Source organism: Lindgomyces ingoldianus (genome assembly GCF_010093535.1).
Source record: "Lindgomyces ingoldianus strain ATCC 200398 unplaced genomic scaffold BDR25scaffold_38, whole genome shotgun sequence".
NCBI lineage: Eukaryota > Fungi > Ascomycota > Dothideomycetes > Pleosporales > Lindgomycetaceae > Lindgomyces > Lindgomyces ingoldianus.
The window spans coordinates 116,862-134,226 of NW_022985199.1; the positions used below are offsets into that span (position 1 = coordinate 116,862).

Here is a 17,365-nt window from a genome sequence, read left to right on the forward strand (position 1 = left end):
CTATCCTTTCTATCCGCGGCTTACCTCTCCTAAATTCTCCAAGTAGCAAGAGTCGGAATGTATCCGCTTTGCTCGGCCGAGATTGTCACGTTTAATTCGTATTGGCGAACTTAGAAGTGGCGACAAGGAACTCGTTCCGCCATTTGTTGGAGTTCATCTTGAGCATCACAGCACATCGAGCATGGAATAATGGGTGTTTCGGCGTTTGGAGATTGAAACTCTCAGCCCGTAGACATGTCGGTGATTGTATTGAGGGCCTTATTGGCCGTGTGAACTAGCTAGAAATACCATGAAGACACCATCGCAGAAGACCTGCCCATTGTGCCATGCTCGAACGCCATTCCATGAAAGATTCCACGCCCATCTGCCGCTCACTGGCCGCCACGGAGACGGAGCACCAAGTGCAGAGTAGATTCCTTTTGGATGTTGTAATCTGAGAGCGTTCGACCGTCCTCGAGCTGCTTACCAGCGAAAATGAGGCGTTGCTGGTCGGGTGGGATACCCTCCTTATCCTGAATCTTTGACTTGACATTGTCAATCGTGTCGGATGACTCAACTTCAAGCGTAATCGTCTTGCCGGTCAGAGTCTTCACGAAGATCTGCATGCCACCTCGCAGACGGAGGACTAAGTGAAGAGTAGATTCTTTCTGGATGTTGTAGTCGGAGAGAGTTCGGCCGTCCTCGAGTTGCTTTCCAGCAAAGATAAGGCGCTGTTGGTCTGGGGGAATGCCCTCCTTATCCTGAATCTTCGATTTCACGTTGTCGATGGTATCAGATGACTCCACCTCGAGGGTGATAGTCTTACCAGTCAGAGTCTTAACGAAGATCTGCATACCACCACGGAGACGAAGGACAAGGTGGAGAGTAGATTCTTTCTGGATGTTGTAGTCGGAGAGAGTTCGGCCGTCCTCGAGCTGCTTTCCAGCAAAGATAAGGCGCTGTTGGTCCGGGGGGATGCCCTCCTTATCCTGAATCTTCGATTTCACATTGTCGATGGTATCAGACGACTCCACCTCGAGGGTGATAGTCTTACCAGTCAGAGTCTTAACGAAGATCTGCATACCACCACGGAGACGAAGGACAAGGTGAAGTGTGGACTCTTTCTGAATGTTGTAGTCGGACAAAGTACGGCCATCCTCGAGCTGCTTGCCAGCGAAGATCAAGCGCTGTTGATCTGGGGGAATGCCCTCCTTATCTTGGATCTTCGATTTAACGTTATCGATCGTATCGCTGGATTCCACCTCAAGGGTGATGGTCTTGCCGGTGACTGAATGATGTCAGTATCGCAATATGATAAGCGTCCGTGGGTGGCGACATACGAGTTTTGACGAAGATTTGCATACCACCACGAAGGCGGAGGACGAGATGCAGAGTAGACTCCTTCTGAATGTTGTAATCCGACAGAGTGCGTCCATCCTCGAGCTGTTTGCCGGCGAAGATCAAGCGCTGTTGGTCAGGTGGGATGCCTTCCTTGTCTTGTATCTTCGACTTGACATTGTCGATCGTATCGGATGACTCAACCTCCAAGGTGATGGTCTTGCCGGTGACTGCAGAAGGCTGTCAGTTGTTGAGGTTAGGGTGAGGGTGGCAGCTACTGAGGCTACTTACGGGTCTTGACGAAGATCTGCATGGTGGCAGGCTAGGTATGTAGACTTGCTGAGGGAGTGTGCTGTGATGGGTGGATGGTTGGGGTTGGAGTTGTAGTGTCGGAGCGAGTATGGGAGTGGGTTAAAGGAGACACGGAGGTGGGAGGGCAGCAGAGGGTTTATGTAGGCAGGAGTAGGCGGCAAGCGGAGGCTGTGAGTGAAGGCTCGGTGGTGAGTAATGACCCAAGTGGCCCGTGCGCCGCCTGGAAACAGGGCAGCGAACGTTCGAGCGCCTTCGGTGGTGCGGCAAGCCAGGCAGTCGCGCCCTCACACCATCACAGCCGCCTCCACCGGCACTTCACACAGAGAAGAATTTGTGCAGAACTTTCACTTGAATTGCTGTCTATCCTCAGTGTAAAACTGTCGCAGAGTTGCTGTGACGCTATGGCGATGCTGGGCTTAGATGGCATGAGCAGTCCCCCACCTCCGTTATCGCTCACCTCGCCATGTGACCTCCCTTATCGAATCAGGCAGCTGCGACTCTAGCCCAGGCTGGTTTACTAACCTCTACTGCAGCTGAGATATCGGTCCCGAGCCCTTCTATTAACTGCATTAGCGAGGCATACACAAGCCTGGAAGACCCCGTGGCCTGAGGCAAGAATCTAGATTGCGCGATATGCATGCCCGCGGATGAGTGAACGGCTTACTCAATCCCTCTTGCATGACAACGACATTTAGCAAGCTCTACGGAAGAGTTCTCTCTTCACATTGCATTTGTCTGTAATCAGAGAGGGCCGCTTTTGGACATCTGCAGCCTAACGCCACTTCAATGGCCACATTGAAGGGATCAGACACTATTGCGCTGTAAAGCAGGGTGGCTCACAGTCCTCCAAGCGGATTGTAGATCGCTGTCGCCTTGAGCATCTCCACGGTGAGGCCGATTGCCTTCGTATCAGCGAGGAACGGAAGAACCTCATGCATCTCAACAAACGTCGTCCCGTCCTCCTTCAACTCCCCTCCAACACCTCATTGAACCGGTCACCCTTCCTAGTTAGCAGAAGCGGGAAATTCTCCATACACGCGCAGTACTTGGCCCCTGGAAGGCGGAGTTTTGATGCTCACAAACCCCGTCCATCACCCCCTTACACACATCAACCTGATACACACACACCTCCAACTCATAGTAGGGGGAGATTGAGGGGTGTAAGGAAGTCTGTCTTCCAAGATTGGGATGGAAGAGGGCTGTATAGAGTAGCTCGGGAGGTGATGCTCTAGCTAGACAATGGGGTCTAATACTACTTACTACGCAGGCACCGGCTCATTTACTGATGGTATTAGGGACAATAACGTGATTTGGTATTGTGTTTCCAAGTAAGAGAACAGAACTTTCGTGGTGGTGAAAGCTCTTGGAAGCGGCAATTCGCTCCCTCGCCACACTTTCACTTACCGCTCAATCAGCAAGTTTTATCGTAAAGTCTACCTCCAAAGTTGAATATATGTTAACCCGGACAAAACAGTCTGTGGTATACTCACTAACTACCAAAGTTTGATTGTTCATGTTTGTCAATCCGATCGCATCATGGCCAGGAGGAAAAAACAGATAGATGTGAAGAAGTTTACTTTATTTATTGCTACATTTGCCCCCATCGACTGTTGTAAATGGGGCATTTATATTGGTCTAATCCACAATTTGCATACACTAAACAATAGCTTAATTGAACAGGCTCACGGTCTAGATAGGTGGTTGGTGGACCCCAAATCCCTCTATTCTATGCCTTGTTCATCCTCCGAAGTTTCGGATTTCTTCCCGGTGGCATTGACGCCAGTAGCCCCTCTCCCCAGTATTCTCCCAAGAAAGCCTCACATCCTCTAACTCCCAGCCAAGCTCACTCAGCTTCTGCGCATGGAAAATATTCATCGTTCATCCCAGCAAGGATGTTATTCGGCCTTGTCTTTACAAACGAGAGGGAACCGAGTTCCTCGGCCACAGATGCTTAATGCTCACTTGTGTAGGGCAGCATATCGAAGGCCTGGTTATTGACGATGAGCATCCAGCCCCGCTATCGACAAGGTATGGTGGCGTTCAACCGGTCAAATATGTTTTGCGCTGTATGATTGGAAGACGTCTTCTCACTCACTGCATTGTGGCGCTCACCAGTAAACTTTGTGGTGACAATTAGACGAAGAGCCCTACTCGTAGTTTTTAGCCACCAATGAGGTGGGAGAGCTGAGAGCGGCTAGGAGTCAAGCAAAGAAAAGCTTGGGCTTCCTACTCTGACATGTCTGAACCATTTGAAGCATCTAGTCCTTCCGTGGCTCTGCATTATCTGGTTATATTGAATTGGTCTGTATATCCACCTACAACAGTCACCCTCCCGTTGGGTTTTCAACATCTCCAGACTAGCTGTAATGGTGTTCGCGATACTGCCAGTCTGAGGATGTTAGATTATTCTGCATTTGAAATCATGATGGAGTGATTTATCGTTCGCGTTGAAAAAAATAATTTCCCCATTATCTAGTCCAATTTCCATAAAGTTGATTGCTGGGAGGCCTGCACACCTCAGTTTATCACGTTGACAAAGAGGCGGCTTCCATTCTAAATATATACCATTGTGGCAACCCTCAGAGAGTAGCTCAAAGTCAAGATGACGGTTTCGGAGTTCAGAGGACGCAGTGAGCCATTCCCCTTCTTTGAACAGCTTTGCCAATCGACAATGCAAGAAAGTTGGTGTAGGTCATTCGCACGGTGATGTTTGTAACCAAGTCACCTACAGATTTACTCTTTTAGGGCGCGGGAGACAAATCTTAGATGAAAGAAGCCGCCATGCGTCGAGCGATATTTCAAGACTTGGCCTAGGAGCGTAATCCAAGAGGGATCAGAGAGTTTGGAAGTGGGGTCGCAGGCTGTGTCTGTTACGCCAACTACCCTTGTGACCAGCTCATAGACCAGTATTGATAGTTTTGGATCCATATAACCCTACATGCCGTGTGAAAATCTGGGAAACCATCTTCAGCATTTTGGAGGGTCTTCAATGTGCCATGAGGAAGCATCAACCAGTTCAGTGTAAATGTGTGGCTTCCGACAAAGAAGTGTGATAAATTGAAGAATGGTTGGAATACAGAGTTGGTTTTTCATTCTTCATCTGATTTCTAATTGACGGCCGAGGCAACCCCTTAGGAATGATATCAGAATGACGCTTACTCATCATGATCATTGTGCGGGTTTTGGTGGGCATCGCAGGCTTGGAGAGCCGGTCACTAGGGGTGAGTTTTTGGAATTAAAACTTATGTAGAGCTTATTCTCTCATTTTGGTGATGGTGAATTTGCAGGGGATATCGAAGTAAGACCAATTTCGTAGTCAAACGACCTCTTTTGGAGAAGGAAGAGGTCATTTGCCAACGTCACATTTCGCTCTGGCTTTATTATTCTTACAGTGGAGATGGAAGTAGGAGGCTGTTTTCGTTTAGTCTCTTGATTGAGCTCAGGATTTGTAGAAACTTCTCCAATAGCCAAGGGCTGGGGGATAAAGGACTGCTATTGAAAATATTGTGGTTTGTTTCTGCTTTAACTGTTTCTAGGGTGACTCCTGCGGCTGGACATATCACTCTCGGCTTCCACAAACTTATCTGGTCTCGAGTTGCTTGATTGTGAGCCCATACAAGTCTCCTTAGCTTTTCAGACGGGTCGAACATTAGAGCTTCGCGCTGGGTAAGGGCTCTTATCGAACAGTATCGCTGGCTGTTGGGTTTGGTCACGGCCAGTACCGTTGTCGTGGGGAGCGTTGTGGGTAGAACCCAAGAGAGGAAAAAGAAGCCGTCAAAAATGAATTGCTTGACACCTGACCACCCAACCTGGAACCAAGGTCCAAGCCCCAAAGTCACAATACCAAAGACCGTAAAAGCTCACCCAACAGCTCCTGAGGTAACTGTATACATGGCGAGTTCTATGGTAGGTGAGAAGACGGCGAATTCGTGTATGATTGGGGAGTGCGGTACTGTTAAAGCCATCTTCGTCTCGTTCAGGTGATGATAAATTGAAGAAGACTACACCGTTGAAACTGAGCGTGCCATTTTCTGAAATATGTGGTGAAGATGCTATGGATATGTGTTCGGGAGCTGGCGGAGAGGAGCTGGCTTGACTGGTGAGTGTATAGCTTGGGTCGTTGTCGTCATGGAGAAGGCACGACGGTGTAGCCTGGCTGGCCATGATACGAGCCTCGGTCTTTTTGGCCCACACCTTGAATCACTATAGTATGAACTACTGGAGCTTGGAGAAGTCAATGATAATGGGCGGAGGCCATCAATGTTTTGGTGAACAGATATACTTTCATCTCGGAGTGTGACCAGACTACCTGATAAAATTGGGTCTAGCCCGCATGCACGATGCACTGCAAGTGAATGCGATCAAGCGTTTATCGCTAGAAGCTACCTAACCCACTGCCGATTCCCATTATTCCGTAGCAGGAAGACATTCACCTGATGAGATCAGCTTGAATGCAGTAACCAAACTCCAAACGCCACCCGACATGAAATCGTTAGGTATTGTTTTTGGGTTGCATTACCACCACCACCTCAACGAGGGAAGATTGCAGAGGTGACTGCTAAGACTGTGAAAGTATTAGCATCGTGGAGTCAATTTGATTAACGGATGAAGGAAGCATACCGGATCCGCGCCGCAGCCAAAAGAAACGATCACGAATGATGTTGAAAACACTGACATACCCGTTTGACCAAACAGGGCGACCTCAGCGAACGAGTTCAGTTGATCTTCGAGGAGGGTCGGCGGAAGCAAGTGGAAGCGGAGTCACCAGAGGTGTCCGGACGTAGGAATTTGTGCTCGGTTCCGAGCTTCCAAGGAAGAATTTTCGCGTACTTGTGTAGCCCACGTTTTGGGTTTCTGGTTCCTGTTGGAAAGATGGTGCTGGTGAGGGCATTTTGTCGGTGGCTGAGATGTCTGAGGAGTGATTTGCCTGGAGAAAAAGCTGGATGGTTGGTGATGTTAGTGTCTGTTGTGTGTGAGTAAAGTTATTTTGTGAGGAATTTGAAAGGAATGAGAACTTAGATAGGCTGCTGAAGAAAGGTACAAATATATATGCGATTTATTTTTGTGATACATCCGGGACTTCCTGATCAGGTTTGTCAGTCACCCGTCCGCTAAGTCCGCGGGTAAGCGTTTGGGCCACGCCTCGAACACCAATGAGTCACTTGGTGTAGAAATAGAAGAAGCACGAGAAAGAAAAAATCAAGAAATTATTTGCCCATCCATATGGTGTGATGCTCGTGATCTATCGCGTCCTTCTATGACCCTCAGCCTTGCCGCATGACCGTTCCTTCCAAGGCCCCTCGCAAATATGCAACACCAAGACAGGCTGTCGAAACTCCCCAATGCAGTATCCCATTATGGGTCTTGCCCCAATCTAACTCGGACTCCAAAGCCCAACGTTAGCCCTCCTCCCTCCAGATTCTTCCAACAGCCTTAACTGCCCGTTGGTAATGTCGAAGATCATGCCGTGGAGAGTCAGGCCGCGATCATTGATGGCCTTCGTGACAGCCGGGTGCTGCTTCAGCACGTCCAGCGATTGAATGACATTGAGCTCCGCGATCCGCACGGCCCGCGCATCGTCATCGGGCAGATTGTCCAGCTCGGCCTTATGTTTTCTCCGAAGTTCGCGCATCGGGTGCAGCCAGGTGTTGAGCGTCTCACCCAGGTCGTGGTCATTCAGCGAGTGCTGTGCGCCGCCACACCTAGTGTGGCCGCAGACAATGACCTTCTTCACGCCCAGAGCGCCTACCGCATACTGGACCACCGCGGCCGTGTTGTTGTCGTGGGCATGGACGCAGTTCGCGATGTTGCGGTGCACGAAGATGTCGCCCGGCTTGCAATTGCAGATAGTTGTCTCGGGAACCCGGCTGTCGGCGCACCCAATCCACAGGATTTCGGGCCATTGGCCTTTGCTCAGATCTGCGAAGGCATTCGGATCTTGCTCGGTCGTCTTCTGGGCGTAAACTCGGTTTCCGGCGACGATGCGCTCAATGGCGTCTAGAAATCAGGTGAGAAGACTCGTTAGCAGCGGGTTCATCCCTGACTGAGAGCTTGGCTGGGGCATTTACGCTGCGCACTAGATGCTTTTGCGGCCCGGATTGGACTATAACTACTTCTCAACGGCCTTTTCAGCGACGTGATGATTTTGACCACCGCCTGAAGTCGACTACGCATGGTATCGACATAGTCTGGGACGCAGAGATAGAGGTAGGCGGTGTGCGATGAACTTACCAGCTGCGGAGGATGCCATTTTAGACGACCCGGTTGGTCTATGCTTTCAAGTTGCACCCGTGGACTGGTCTCGCGATGTGTGTTCTTGCTTTTCCTTGCTCTCGTACAGCGTCAACAGCGTCACAAGAGTCGGTGTATTGAGGGGAGGATCGAAGCTCGCTGGCGGGATGCTACTTACAGCTTGGGGAAATGCCTCCCTTAACCGGCTGACAGGGTGTGGCTTCGCGAGGGCTGTCTTCTGGCTGCAGGGTGCGCAAAGACGGGATCACCAATACCAAACCACTCCTGTTGCGAACCCATTTTCCTTTTATCTTCAGCATCAATGTCTGGCTGCGATATTGCACTTGGCTGAGGCACAGTGTCACGTCGTGCGTCTCATTCCCTGCACCCTGGACCACAAAAGCAAGCAATCCATCGCAAAAAGCTCGTTCCACCGCGCGGTTTTAAACCGCTAGAAGCAACCTTAGAACGCTCGGTGACCGTTAAGAAAGCCACTGGGGACCGAGGAGTGCTGTTCGGGAGAAAGGTGCTCATTTATTGCTGCAAACATTGCCGAGGACATGATGAGGCATACTACCATCTCGGCAGCTGTCCGAACGATTTTTCAAAACTTCAGTCTACTCTGTCATAGTATCCTATTTCCTTCGATTACCCCTCATTGTGAGCTTTTTCTCGCTCGACTTTGCGCGACTGCAGCGTTTGGAGCGCAGACGGCCAGTCCCGTCTATCGCGAATGGTTCTCAACTGCCCGTAGTCTACGGGTGCCTCCGACGCGTGGACCTGTCACTCCGCTCCGACAGGGGCAGACAAAGACCTCAAGATAGATGCTGACCAGGGCAACCCATATTCCGCCTTGGACAACAACCTATCTCCTTTGAAGTCGGCTTAAGGTTTCGAGGTTCTCGGCCTCGGACCGTATCGAGGTAATGTTTTCTGGGCGGTGAAGCTACTCGCTTCTCGATATCGTACGATGATCTGACGAGCAGAATGCGGAGAAACCACCGAGTGTAATACCATCTCCAGCGACTGAAGCTACTCTAAAAGGTGTTAGTAGGTCGAAAAAGGCTCCTCTAAGACAATTATGTTACGTGGAATTCATATATTACATGGGCCCAGCACGGGAGATATTGGATATTTAGTGGCACGTGCTTCACATATCCAGATCCCAGTCTTGTTGACAAAGCATATCGAGGACCCCGGCGAGCGCTAGTCTTCCAGACTTCGTACGTTCACTCCCCTAGATAACTGGACTAAGGGCGAACTTGATTTAGAAGGTAAAAATACATATCTTGCTCCCGAAGTCTAGAAATTAGGAGCACATCCGTCGAGCACATCGGTGTCTAGACTGCGACTTTTTCTCAATTTCAGATATGAAAAGAACCTACAGCAGAATCCACGACTGACTCGTATCTCTCCACATGCATTTAGGGCCAAGGGCTAAGATTGCCGAGCCTTGGAGCGGGCCGAGTAATAGTTCCGTGAAACCCTTCTAAAGCAAAAGGAAGGACGGGGAAACGCGGGGCGGACTTATTTAATAAACCAAAAGGCTTGAGGAAGCTTTGCTTAGGTTAGATGATCGTCCTATCCAGGTGACTTATAACAAGCTAAGCCTTGGCAAGCTTGCATCTTGTGCCGAGTGAAACAGTCAAACACCCGCAAAACGGATTTGATCCGTCAAGCCAAGATGGACGAATTTCGCCAATCTCTCCGGATTCCCATGTTTCTTAAGGTTGTCTGAGGGCTGTTGTGACAGTGAAACTGATATGTGGGGAATTTATGCCTGTCTATTGATGATGACACTCGGTTCGTAGAGCAAAAGCTCCACAAAGATGCCTCCATGAATCGTGATTGACAAGGAGCAGGTTCTCTATATTTCTCATACGAGCCTTCTCGTCCCAACACTCATCCTTTAGTCCACATATTTACGCCGAAAGACAAGCATAACATTCCATCAATTCCCCACCCATCTGACACTACCACCCACAACCCTTCCTATGCACCCATCCCATCTTTTCCGCATCAACCCCCCAACCCCCCCTTCCACGTCCTCTCCAACACACCTTAACCCCCCCACCACACCCCCAATCAACTCCAACCAACCCCACTATTTCCCTATACCCCCCAAGCCCTATATCTCCTTAGCGGCTGACATCATTCAAGCCACTACCTGACGCGGCGTTCTCTCCACTTTCTCAACCAGGCAACTAACACGAAACACCATAGAAAATAGATGAAATTTCGGGCTTGGCACACCAATGGTTCCTTTTTCAGGCGTTACTGATTCGCTGGAGATGAATTGGGGCTTGGATAATTGCTTAAGTGTGGAAGATTTTAAAAAGGATACGGTGTCGCTCGAGTCAGGTGAATCCACATGACATCTGACAGGAATGTTGCATGGGGAGATGGTTTGCATAGGAGAGTGAAAATACGGAGTTTGAAGGGAGGTAGGGAGATGGGATGAGTGTTTTATTCCTGAAGTCTTCCCAATAATAGATAAGTAATAGCGTTACTTGATCCAAATGCCCAAACTCTACTTGTTCCTCACCTTACTCAAAAGCGTCGAAGTGGACTTTCATAGCTACACGGAATGTCAACCAATAGTTCGAAAACAGAAAACCGGAGAAAATATTTACTCGCAGGTAGTGGTTCCCAAGCATCACCACGTTCCGACAAGAACGACTGAAATCCTGCGATATCCCTCTGCACAAGCCGGCCCCGCAATCCTGGAGCCCGTCTGAAGTTCTTGAGTTGGGCAAACACGCGAAACTGTGCTACTAAAGCGATGGTAATAATGTGTCGTCCCAAGCAGACGTGTGGTCCGTAGCCAAAATGGATGTATGCATCTTCGGGACGGTCCAGTCTGATCTCCTCGGGCGCCGGGAACTTTTCGCAGTCGACAGAGGCGCTCTGGAGGCTTATGGAGATCGTTTCGCCTTTTTTGACTTGGTGTGTTTGATGTCCGTCGACAATCGTGGCATCCGCCTCGGCCGTGCGGAGTAGATGGGCGCCCGGGGTAGTAATGCGAAGAGCCTCTAAAGCATATTTCCTCAACTTTTCAAATGCTTGAGGAGAGTTGTCATTTGCAAGTTTCTGAATATCAGTCCAATGGGCAGAGTATGAATCTTTCAAGAAGAGGTCCAGGATTTGGGATAGCTACGTCAATTTAGTGCCTGCCTATCAAGTTTGAGGATTCTTAAGCTTACGGCCCAAGGGCCAGGGACAGCGGCAGCACAAGCAGTGGACATGATGATAGACACCACTTCATTGACACCTTTACCGCCCTCAAAAAGACGTTGTAACAACTTGTTTCCATGGTTCGGTAGCGGCTTTTTTACCTTGGCCTTGAGGTGAAGCTGCGGAAGAAGCCCGTAGAAACTCTGAGCCTTGTGTGTCTCACATATGGGGTTCAGGATGTCTGTAAGTTCTCGACTAGCCTTCAATGCGGCGTTTTTGAGTGCAGCCGAGTGAACAACATCGTAGTCTAGAAATATGTACGCGAAAATTGAGCGTAATAAATCAGAAAGTTTCCGGGTGTCAAGGGTGGTGTTTCCATGCTCGCTTTTAAGTGGAATATCGAAGAGGCGTGCGACGAATGAGGAATAACTTAGGTTCGCAATATCCTGTACGACGTCAATTTCGTAAATGTTTCGGATCTTGTGGCTTCTTCGTCGTATAAGGTTAGACGTGGTGTTTGTAAAGAACTGGTGGAAGTCCTTTAACGCATTCTCTGTTCCATATATGGCCTGGCCAACTGATTTGCGCTGTGCGGAGGTTCCGAGATTGTCCCCGCCGAGCATATAGTCGTAGTTACTGAGCTGTCTCATGTGTTTCCCCCAAGGGGCCTTGAAAGTCTGTGGATTGAGCAGAACGCTATTGACACCTTTCCACGTAGTAATTAGAGTTGGCCGTCTGGTGGGCTGTGGGGGAGTATAGTCGAAGTCGGACTCGCGACCAAGAGATTGCTGAATCAACCTGTTCTCGGCGGGTACGGTGAAGGGGTAAAAAGCGTAGATGGAGTTTCCACGGTAGTGGTAGGCTACGTTAAGTCAAGATTAGGATGGATAGAATCAACAGGTTAGTCACTTACGAAAAGCTCGCATCAACAGCCTGTAAATAACCCCTCCTCCAGCAATGGTGGTATCGCTGGAGACCTCCTTAAACCCGAACGCTGTCAAGTTTGATGGACTGTAGTCGACGGTGTAAAACCTATCACCGCGTACTAGAGCTGCGGCATCCGACAAGATCGCCCTAGTCGTTGTGAATCCAGCGCACAACCCAGAACCTGGTATCATTGGCATTTTGGCTTCTTCAACGACAACACCAGGGTACATCTCAACATTTTCCACATCTCCATATAGGGCTTCTAAGGTTGCAGCAATGTCTACTAGCTGTTAGCAATATATCAAGTAGCATAGTTGACTAGAGTTGAATGGCCAAGGCAGCCCCATCGCTTATTCCAGGAGTTTAAGGGAACATACCTGGATCGGAGTTGATGTCCGAGAACGTCTTGTGTGGCAACATGCCAAAGTATTTCCGAAGCTCGTTTAGACTAGCTATACCCCATGCCCTGCTTTGTTGGATGCCGAGGATCTCGACAGCCTTCAAAGCCACCGGGACATTCCTTGCCCCAAAGCACCCGGCAATATCTTCTGTGGCTTCGGAGAGAATTCTCACCAAATCGGTATCATTATAATAGCCCGTCGAATTCCTTTTCAAACCTGCAAAGGTTCTCTGGCCTGGATCTGTTGGTAGTCGAGAAGCCCAAGCTCGCATGCTGGATCTGAACTCTGGCTGGCTCATGTCTTCGGGTTTAGTGCCTGGGAGAAGTCGTTTGAAGAAGCTTTTTACCCACTGTTCGTTCCTTGCACTGATTGTGGAGTGCCAGCGATAGATGAGGTTGAATTCCACACTAACTTGATTACCAATCCCTTTCTCGACATCACCTAGACCAAGCATCTCGCCGTAATCTTTTCGCGGATTCAAGGTCCAAGTCGAATCTGTGCGATGAAGATTCAGGATTGTTCGTAGATAATCGCAGGTGATTATATTTATGTATAGGCCACAGGTGACAAGTCGTGCCGTCTGGAAGAGATCATTATCGCGTTTGGATAATGCGTTGTCAAAAGCCTCGGTGTTAACTTGGGAGAGGTTGTTAGGGAGGCTGAATTTTCCTGCCTCGTTGATTATGGCAAGCTGCTCCGCGACATAATTGTGAAATCGACTGAAGCATACCAGTAAAGCCCCGGACTATTAAACGAGTTAGAATTACCGTCTGTGCTCGACATTTTAAACACACTTCAGGGGGTTGACCCAGCAGTCGGGTTTCTGCAAAAGTATCCGGCTTCACCTTCCCGTCTTTGAAAGTTCGAATGGTGTCCTGAATGTCTTGAGTAGGTCCATACAGCGGCGACAAGTCCAAGTATGAGGAAACGTTTACAATATTCTGGTCAAGATCGCTGGTGCGGAATACATCGTGGATGATGATGGTTGCTAAAGCGAAGAGTACGCTCGAAATCTTGCTTGGATGTTGCTTAGGAGGCCCTTGTCGTGCTAACAATGCATCGAATAGAGTCCCAGGGTCTGGAAGTGCAGCAGGTGGGACATGTTTTGGGGTCACGCTTCGTGCATAGAATGACCCAGACTTGCCAACATGTGGAAACATGACATTGTTGTTACTACCATCCGCAGTTCGGTACCTAAAACGATCCGTATTAGGCGAGGGGAAGTTCTATTGACCATCCAGAGGGATGTCAAGTGTGGCAGATACCTAAACGCATCCCCCATATATGAAATTGGTGGATGTTCTAGGCTGTCCCAGAGGGACTTGAGCAAAAGACCAGTCCCAACTTCTCTGACTTCCGATTCTGGGGGCAATGAGGCAAGGGCTGCGATGGCTTTCTCCGCTACATATTTTCTATCTTTAACGAGACCTCCGTTTACTGTTGCATCTGCTAGAGCCTTGGCGAGGTCAGAGTTGGATTCGATACGTTCAGGGGGGAGCTGGCTCCCAAGGTCGCGAAGTAAGGAGCGTATGAGCTGGCCTTTGTGATTATCAGGATTTGGGCTGCCTTGATGAAATAGGTTGAATGAAGGCATGGTGAGCCGACGAGAATATCAATTAGAGGTGAGACTAAAAGGATAACGAAATCTTAGGAGAGCGGATCCAAGACAAAAGGCAAAATCCTGAGGATGAGAAAGGGTACGAGGACGTTCAAAAAATTAAAATGTTTCTACAAGTCTATGACCATTGCTTCCTCAATGCCAGGCACCTTCCTTCCAGGACTGCGAAGGTGCATCATCCCTATTTCAAGTACGAACGGAACCTACCAAGGTATTGGCGATGGTGACCTTGTTGAAGACTCGGGAAATGATGACCGGTCTATCTTTAAAGCCGATTGCGACAAGTTTGATAAAACTTATATTGCTGTTCAAACATCAGTGAATGAGTGCAGACCCCGGTCTCGAATTTAACTTACCTCCATCCCCTGACTCCATCCCAAGGGTCACATCTCATCTAGGGCTGAACTCAAAAGATTGACAAAAATAAGTCGGAGAATCTGGATAGCAACTCCATGCGTGGTGAAGGACCCGCGTCCTGAAAGAAACGACAGGTACTTTGACGTTGCAGCAGCTTCAATTTACCCACACATCGTTGACATCTCAGAAAGGTGATCACGATATATGTGAGTTATGCTATGAGAAATCGCAGCGCATATTATAAAATTACAAGAGGGTTGTTGTCTTATTCTGTAAGCCTGGGGGCACTCGTAGATAGTGACTTGGCCTAGTTAGGTACATATCCTTGATATTTTGTGCTTGGCACACTTCAACCCTGCAACACTGTTTCCACCACAACAATGCCACCGCACCTAACTGCGGACTTAACCCAAGGAAATTAACGCTTTGAAGCATGCAATACTTGATACAGCACCCCTAAATTGCCCTCAGTCATCGACGTGGTGCAAAACACTCATTCACTACGGAGGTAAGCACAAGCCGCAAGCAGCAGCGACAAAAGCGGACGGGACGTATCATTCGGTAATACCAAGCCCTGAAAGTGTACTTACGCCATCTTATTATTGTATACTGTTCCCATGTACGATAAAATCGGTTTAAACAATCAATTCTAGTCTCACAAATAGAAGGGCTTCCATGCTCCAGCAGTTGTTAGAGAAGGCCGGCTGTCTCTCACTTTCTAGATAACTTGATCATGCGTTTGGTAGTCAATACCGCCTCGAATAGGAAACAGGTCGGGTCCAGACAGGAAGAGGAGCTTAAGACGCGTAATTTGACATTTCGCAGAGTGGGAGTCATGGTGCGGAGATTGGTGGAAGTCCCTGACTCGCGTTTAACGTGGACTGGTTTCCGGGCTGTCGACAACACATGATAGAATTTGAATGTTGTAGCAGCCACAATCTCGTAAGCCAGCCATCTTCACACACTGCTGCATTTAGTTAAGAGCGGTTGAGATACCAGATGGTGACATTTCGCGAACGGAGCAGCAGGCACGGAGGAAATGGAGAGGTAATGGACCGTGCCCTGCTGATCCAACATGTCATTATGGATCCGTAGTGGAGGTGCTTTCCAAAGTTCGTTCACTCCACCTTACCCAGCAGGTCGGCTTTCTTAATATTTACTTATCTGCTGTACAATTGACACATCTTGCCATTGAGGTGCACTGCGCGATCATTGTGCAGCACTCGACCCTGCATTCATCTACGTCTCTACCCGCCAACTCCGCTGACATCTGCCTATCATGCCGAGCCCTATGAGCCTTGTATACTACGTTTTTCACCCCAGTGAGCTACGCTCAATCATCCAATGGTAAGTGCCATCGTATAGCAATAAGTTTGACCAATTTGCCATCTCACGTGAACTGCGATATCCTAACCTTGCTTGCAGGAAGGTCTGGCACAACCCCATCCACGAGCGCGATGAATCTAAAGACTGCGAATCCCTCAAGCGATGCTTCTACTTCCTTCCCAAGACCAGCCGCAGCTTCGCAGCCGTTATTATGGAACTGCACCCGGATCTTCTCGTCCCAATCACGATATTCTACCTGATCTTGCGTGGCTTGGATACAGTGGAGGATGACATGACGATACCACTGGAGAAGAAGGAGCCAATTTTGCGGAACTTTCAGAATATTTTGGAGCAGGATGGTTGGACGTTCAACGAGAACGGTCCAAACGAAAGGGACAGGCAGCTCTTGGTCGAGTTCAATGTGGTAATCGAAGAGTTCAAGAAAATCAAGCCCGCCTACAGGGACATCATTAAGGACATCACCAAGCGCATGGGGAACGGCATGGCAGACTATGTGAACAGCGCGGAGCATAAAATTCACCCAGTAAACACGATTAAGGACTACGAGCTCTACTGCCACTATGTTGCGGGTCTCGTCGGTGAGGGCGTAACGCGCCTCTTTGTTGAGGGTGGTCTGGCAAACGCGGCATTGCTGAAGAAGCCGGAGCTCATGGAGTCTATGGGCCAATTCTTGCAGCAAGTCAACATTACTCGCGATATCAAGGAGGATCTGGACGACGCCCGGCGATTCTGGCCCAAGGAGATCTGGTCGAAGCATGTTGACAAGTTCGAGGACCTCTTTAAGCCGGAGAATAAGGAGAAAGCCTTGAACGCAAGCTCTGAGATGATCCTGACCGCCCTGTCACGCGCCGACGACTGCCTTTACTACCTTGCGGGTATCCGGGAACAGAGTGTTTTCAACTTCTGCGCCATCCCGCAATCTATGGCTATCGCTACGCTCGATGCATGCTTCCAGAACTACAGCATCTTCGAGAAGAATGTAAAGATTACCAAAGGAGAGGCTTGTCAGCTGATGATCGAATCATCGCAAAATCTGCAGCTCGTTTGCGACGTGTTCAGGCGGTATGCACGCAAGATCGCAAAGCGAAACAACCCACATGACCCCAACTTCCTCAAAATCAGCATGACTTTAGGGAGGGTGAGTGGCATGGCTCGTACTAGAGAACTTTGCTAACGACTGCACAGATAGAACAATTCATTGAATCAATTTTCCCGACACAGAAACCTCCACTAGACAAGAAGTCCCCTGCCAGCGTGGAAGAGGCGGAGAGGAAGCGAAAGGCGGATAACGAGGCTAAGTGGAATCTCATCTACATAGGTACTACCGTTGCTCTCACCATTAGCACCATTACCTTCGTCATGGTAAGTCAGAATCTTTCCTCATTCATTGCAGATGCTTATTCTATCACTAGCTTTTCGTCGCATGGCTAGCGGGCGTTCGCTTTGACATCGCCTACGTGCAGTTCAAAGAGCAGATAGGCCAGCTCCTGGGCCCAAATTCGAAAGTTCCTACAGTTACGGAGATTGTTACGAAAAAAATCGCAGAGGTCACTGGGTACGGCGAGCTTTAAGCCTTTGAGGTTGAGAATTAGGATGCACGAACAGGGCAGCTGGGGTGCCTCAGCCGACTTTCCATCAAAATCGATTGTTTGAACTAACGTTTTTGTCTTAACCGAGCGGC

At 49.1% G+C, this 17,365-nt stretch overlaps 6 protein-coding genes across 6 annotated transcripts; 3 read left to right on the forward strand and 3 right to left on the reverse strand.

The window, feature by feature from the left end:
* Positions 1-31: 31 nt before the first annotated feature.
* Positions 32-1,727, reverse strand: BDR25DRAFT_83932 (polyubiquitin). Its single transcript, XM_033699132.1, has 3 exons — positions 1,609-1,727; positions 1,320-1,547; positions 32-1,267 (listed from the first exon to the last, which is right to left on the reverse strand). The coding sequence occupies exons 1-3, from the start codon at positions 1,628-1,630 to the stop codon at positions 372-374; spliced, it is 1,146 nt and encodes a 381-aa protein (XP_033542284.1). The 5' UTR covers positions 1,631-1,727; the 3' UTR covers positions 32-371.
* On the forward strand, positions 1,568-2,179 carry BDR25DRAFT_83885 (uncharacterized protein). Its single transcript, XM_033699131.1, has one exon. It carries the CDS (start codon positions 1,683-1,685, stop codon positions 2,130-2,132), a length of 450 nt encoding a protein of 149 aa, XP_033542285.1. The 5' UTR covers positions 1,568-1,682; the 3' UTR covers positions 2,133-2,179.
* Positions 2,180-2,868: 689 nt separating this feature from the next.
* BDR25DRAFT_360400 (uncharacterized protein) lies at positions 2,869-6,800 on the forward strand (the record flags this gene model as incomplete). Its single annotated transcript, XM_033696246.1, has 25 exons — positions 2,869-2,949; positions 2,990-3,130; positions 3,174-3,200; positions 3,327-3,561; positions 3,600-3,755; positions 3,819-4,026; positions 4,061-4,104; positions 4,151-4,259; positions 4,286-4,349; positions 4,406-4,494; positions 4,532-4,643; positions 4,675-4,709; positions 4,765-4,854; positions 4,917-5,216; positions 5,250-5,578; positions 5,610-5,650; positions 5,679-5,728; positions 5,767-5,897; positions 5,934-5,996; positions 6,048-6,180; positions 6,245-6,378; positions 6,414-6,510; positions 6,546-6,579; positions 6,612-6,666; positions 6,721-6,800. 25 exons carry the CDS (start codon positions 2,869-2,871, stop codon positions 6,798-6,800), a joined length of 2,838 nt encoding a protein of 945 aa, XP_033542286.1.
* Positions 6,801-6,843: 43 nt separating this feature from the next.
* On the reverse strand, positions 6,844-8,353 carry BDR25DRAFT_306596 (carbonic anhydrase). The gene is made up of 3 exons (XM_033690663.1): positions 8,039-8,353; positions 7,861-7,960; positions 6,844-7,626 (listed from the first exon to the last, which is right to left on the reverse strand). The coding sequence occupies exons 2-3, from the start codon at positions 7,877-7,879 to the stop codon at positions 7,004-7,006; spliced, it is 642 nt and encodes a 213-aa protein (XP_033542287.1). The 5' UTR covers positions 7,880-7,960; positions 8,039-8,353; the 3' UTR covers positions 6,844-7,003.
* Positions 8,354-10,410: 2,057 nt separating this feature from the next.
* Positions 10,411-13,956, reverse strand: BDR25DRAFT_378598 (heme peroxidase; the record flags this gene model as incomplete). The annotated part of the gene is made up of 6 exons (XM_033697557.1): positions 10,411-11,013; positions 11,064-11,896; positions 11,948-12,244; positions 12,339-13,107; positions 13,157-13,556; positions 13,628-13,956. The coding sequence occupies 6 exons, from the start codon at positions 13,954-13,956 to the stop codon at positions 10,411-10,413; spliced, it is 3,231 nt and encodes a 1,076-aa protein (XP_033542288.1).
* Positions 13,957-15,616: 1,660 nt separating this feature from the next.
* BDR25DRAFT_239554 (farnesyl-diphosphate farnesyl transferas-like protein) lies at positions 15,617-17,255 on the forward strand (the record flags this gene model as incomplete). The annotated part of the gene is made up of 4 exons (XM_033685685.1): positions 15,617-15,684; positions 15,763-16,822; positions 16,870-17,046; positions 17,097-17,255. The coding sequence occupies 4 exons, from the start codon at positions 15,617-15,619 to the stop codon at positions 17,253-17,255; spliced, it is 1,464 nt and encodes a 487-aa protein (XP_033542289.1).
* Between the last annotated feature and the right edge of the window lie 110 nt (positions 17,256-17,365).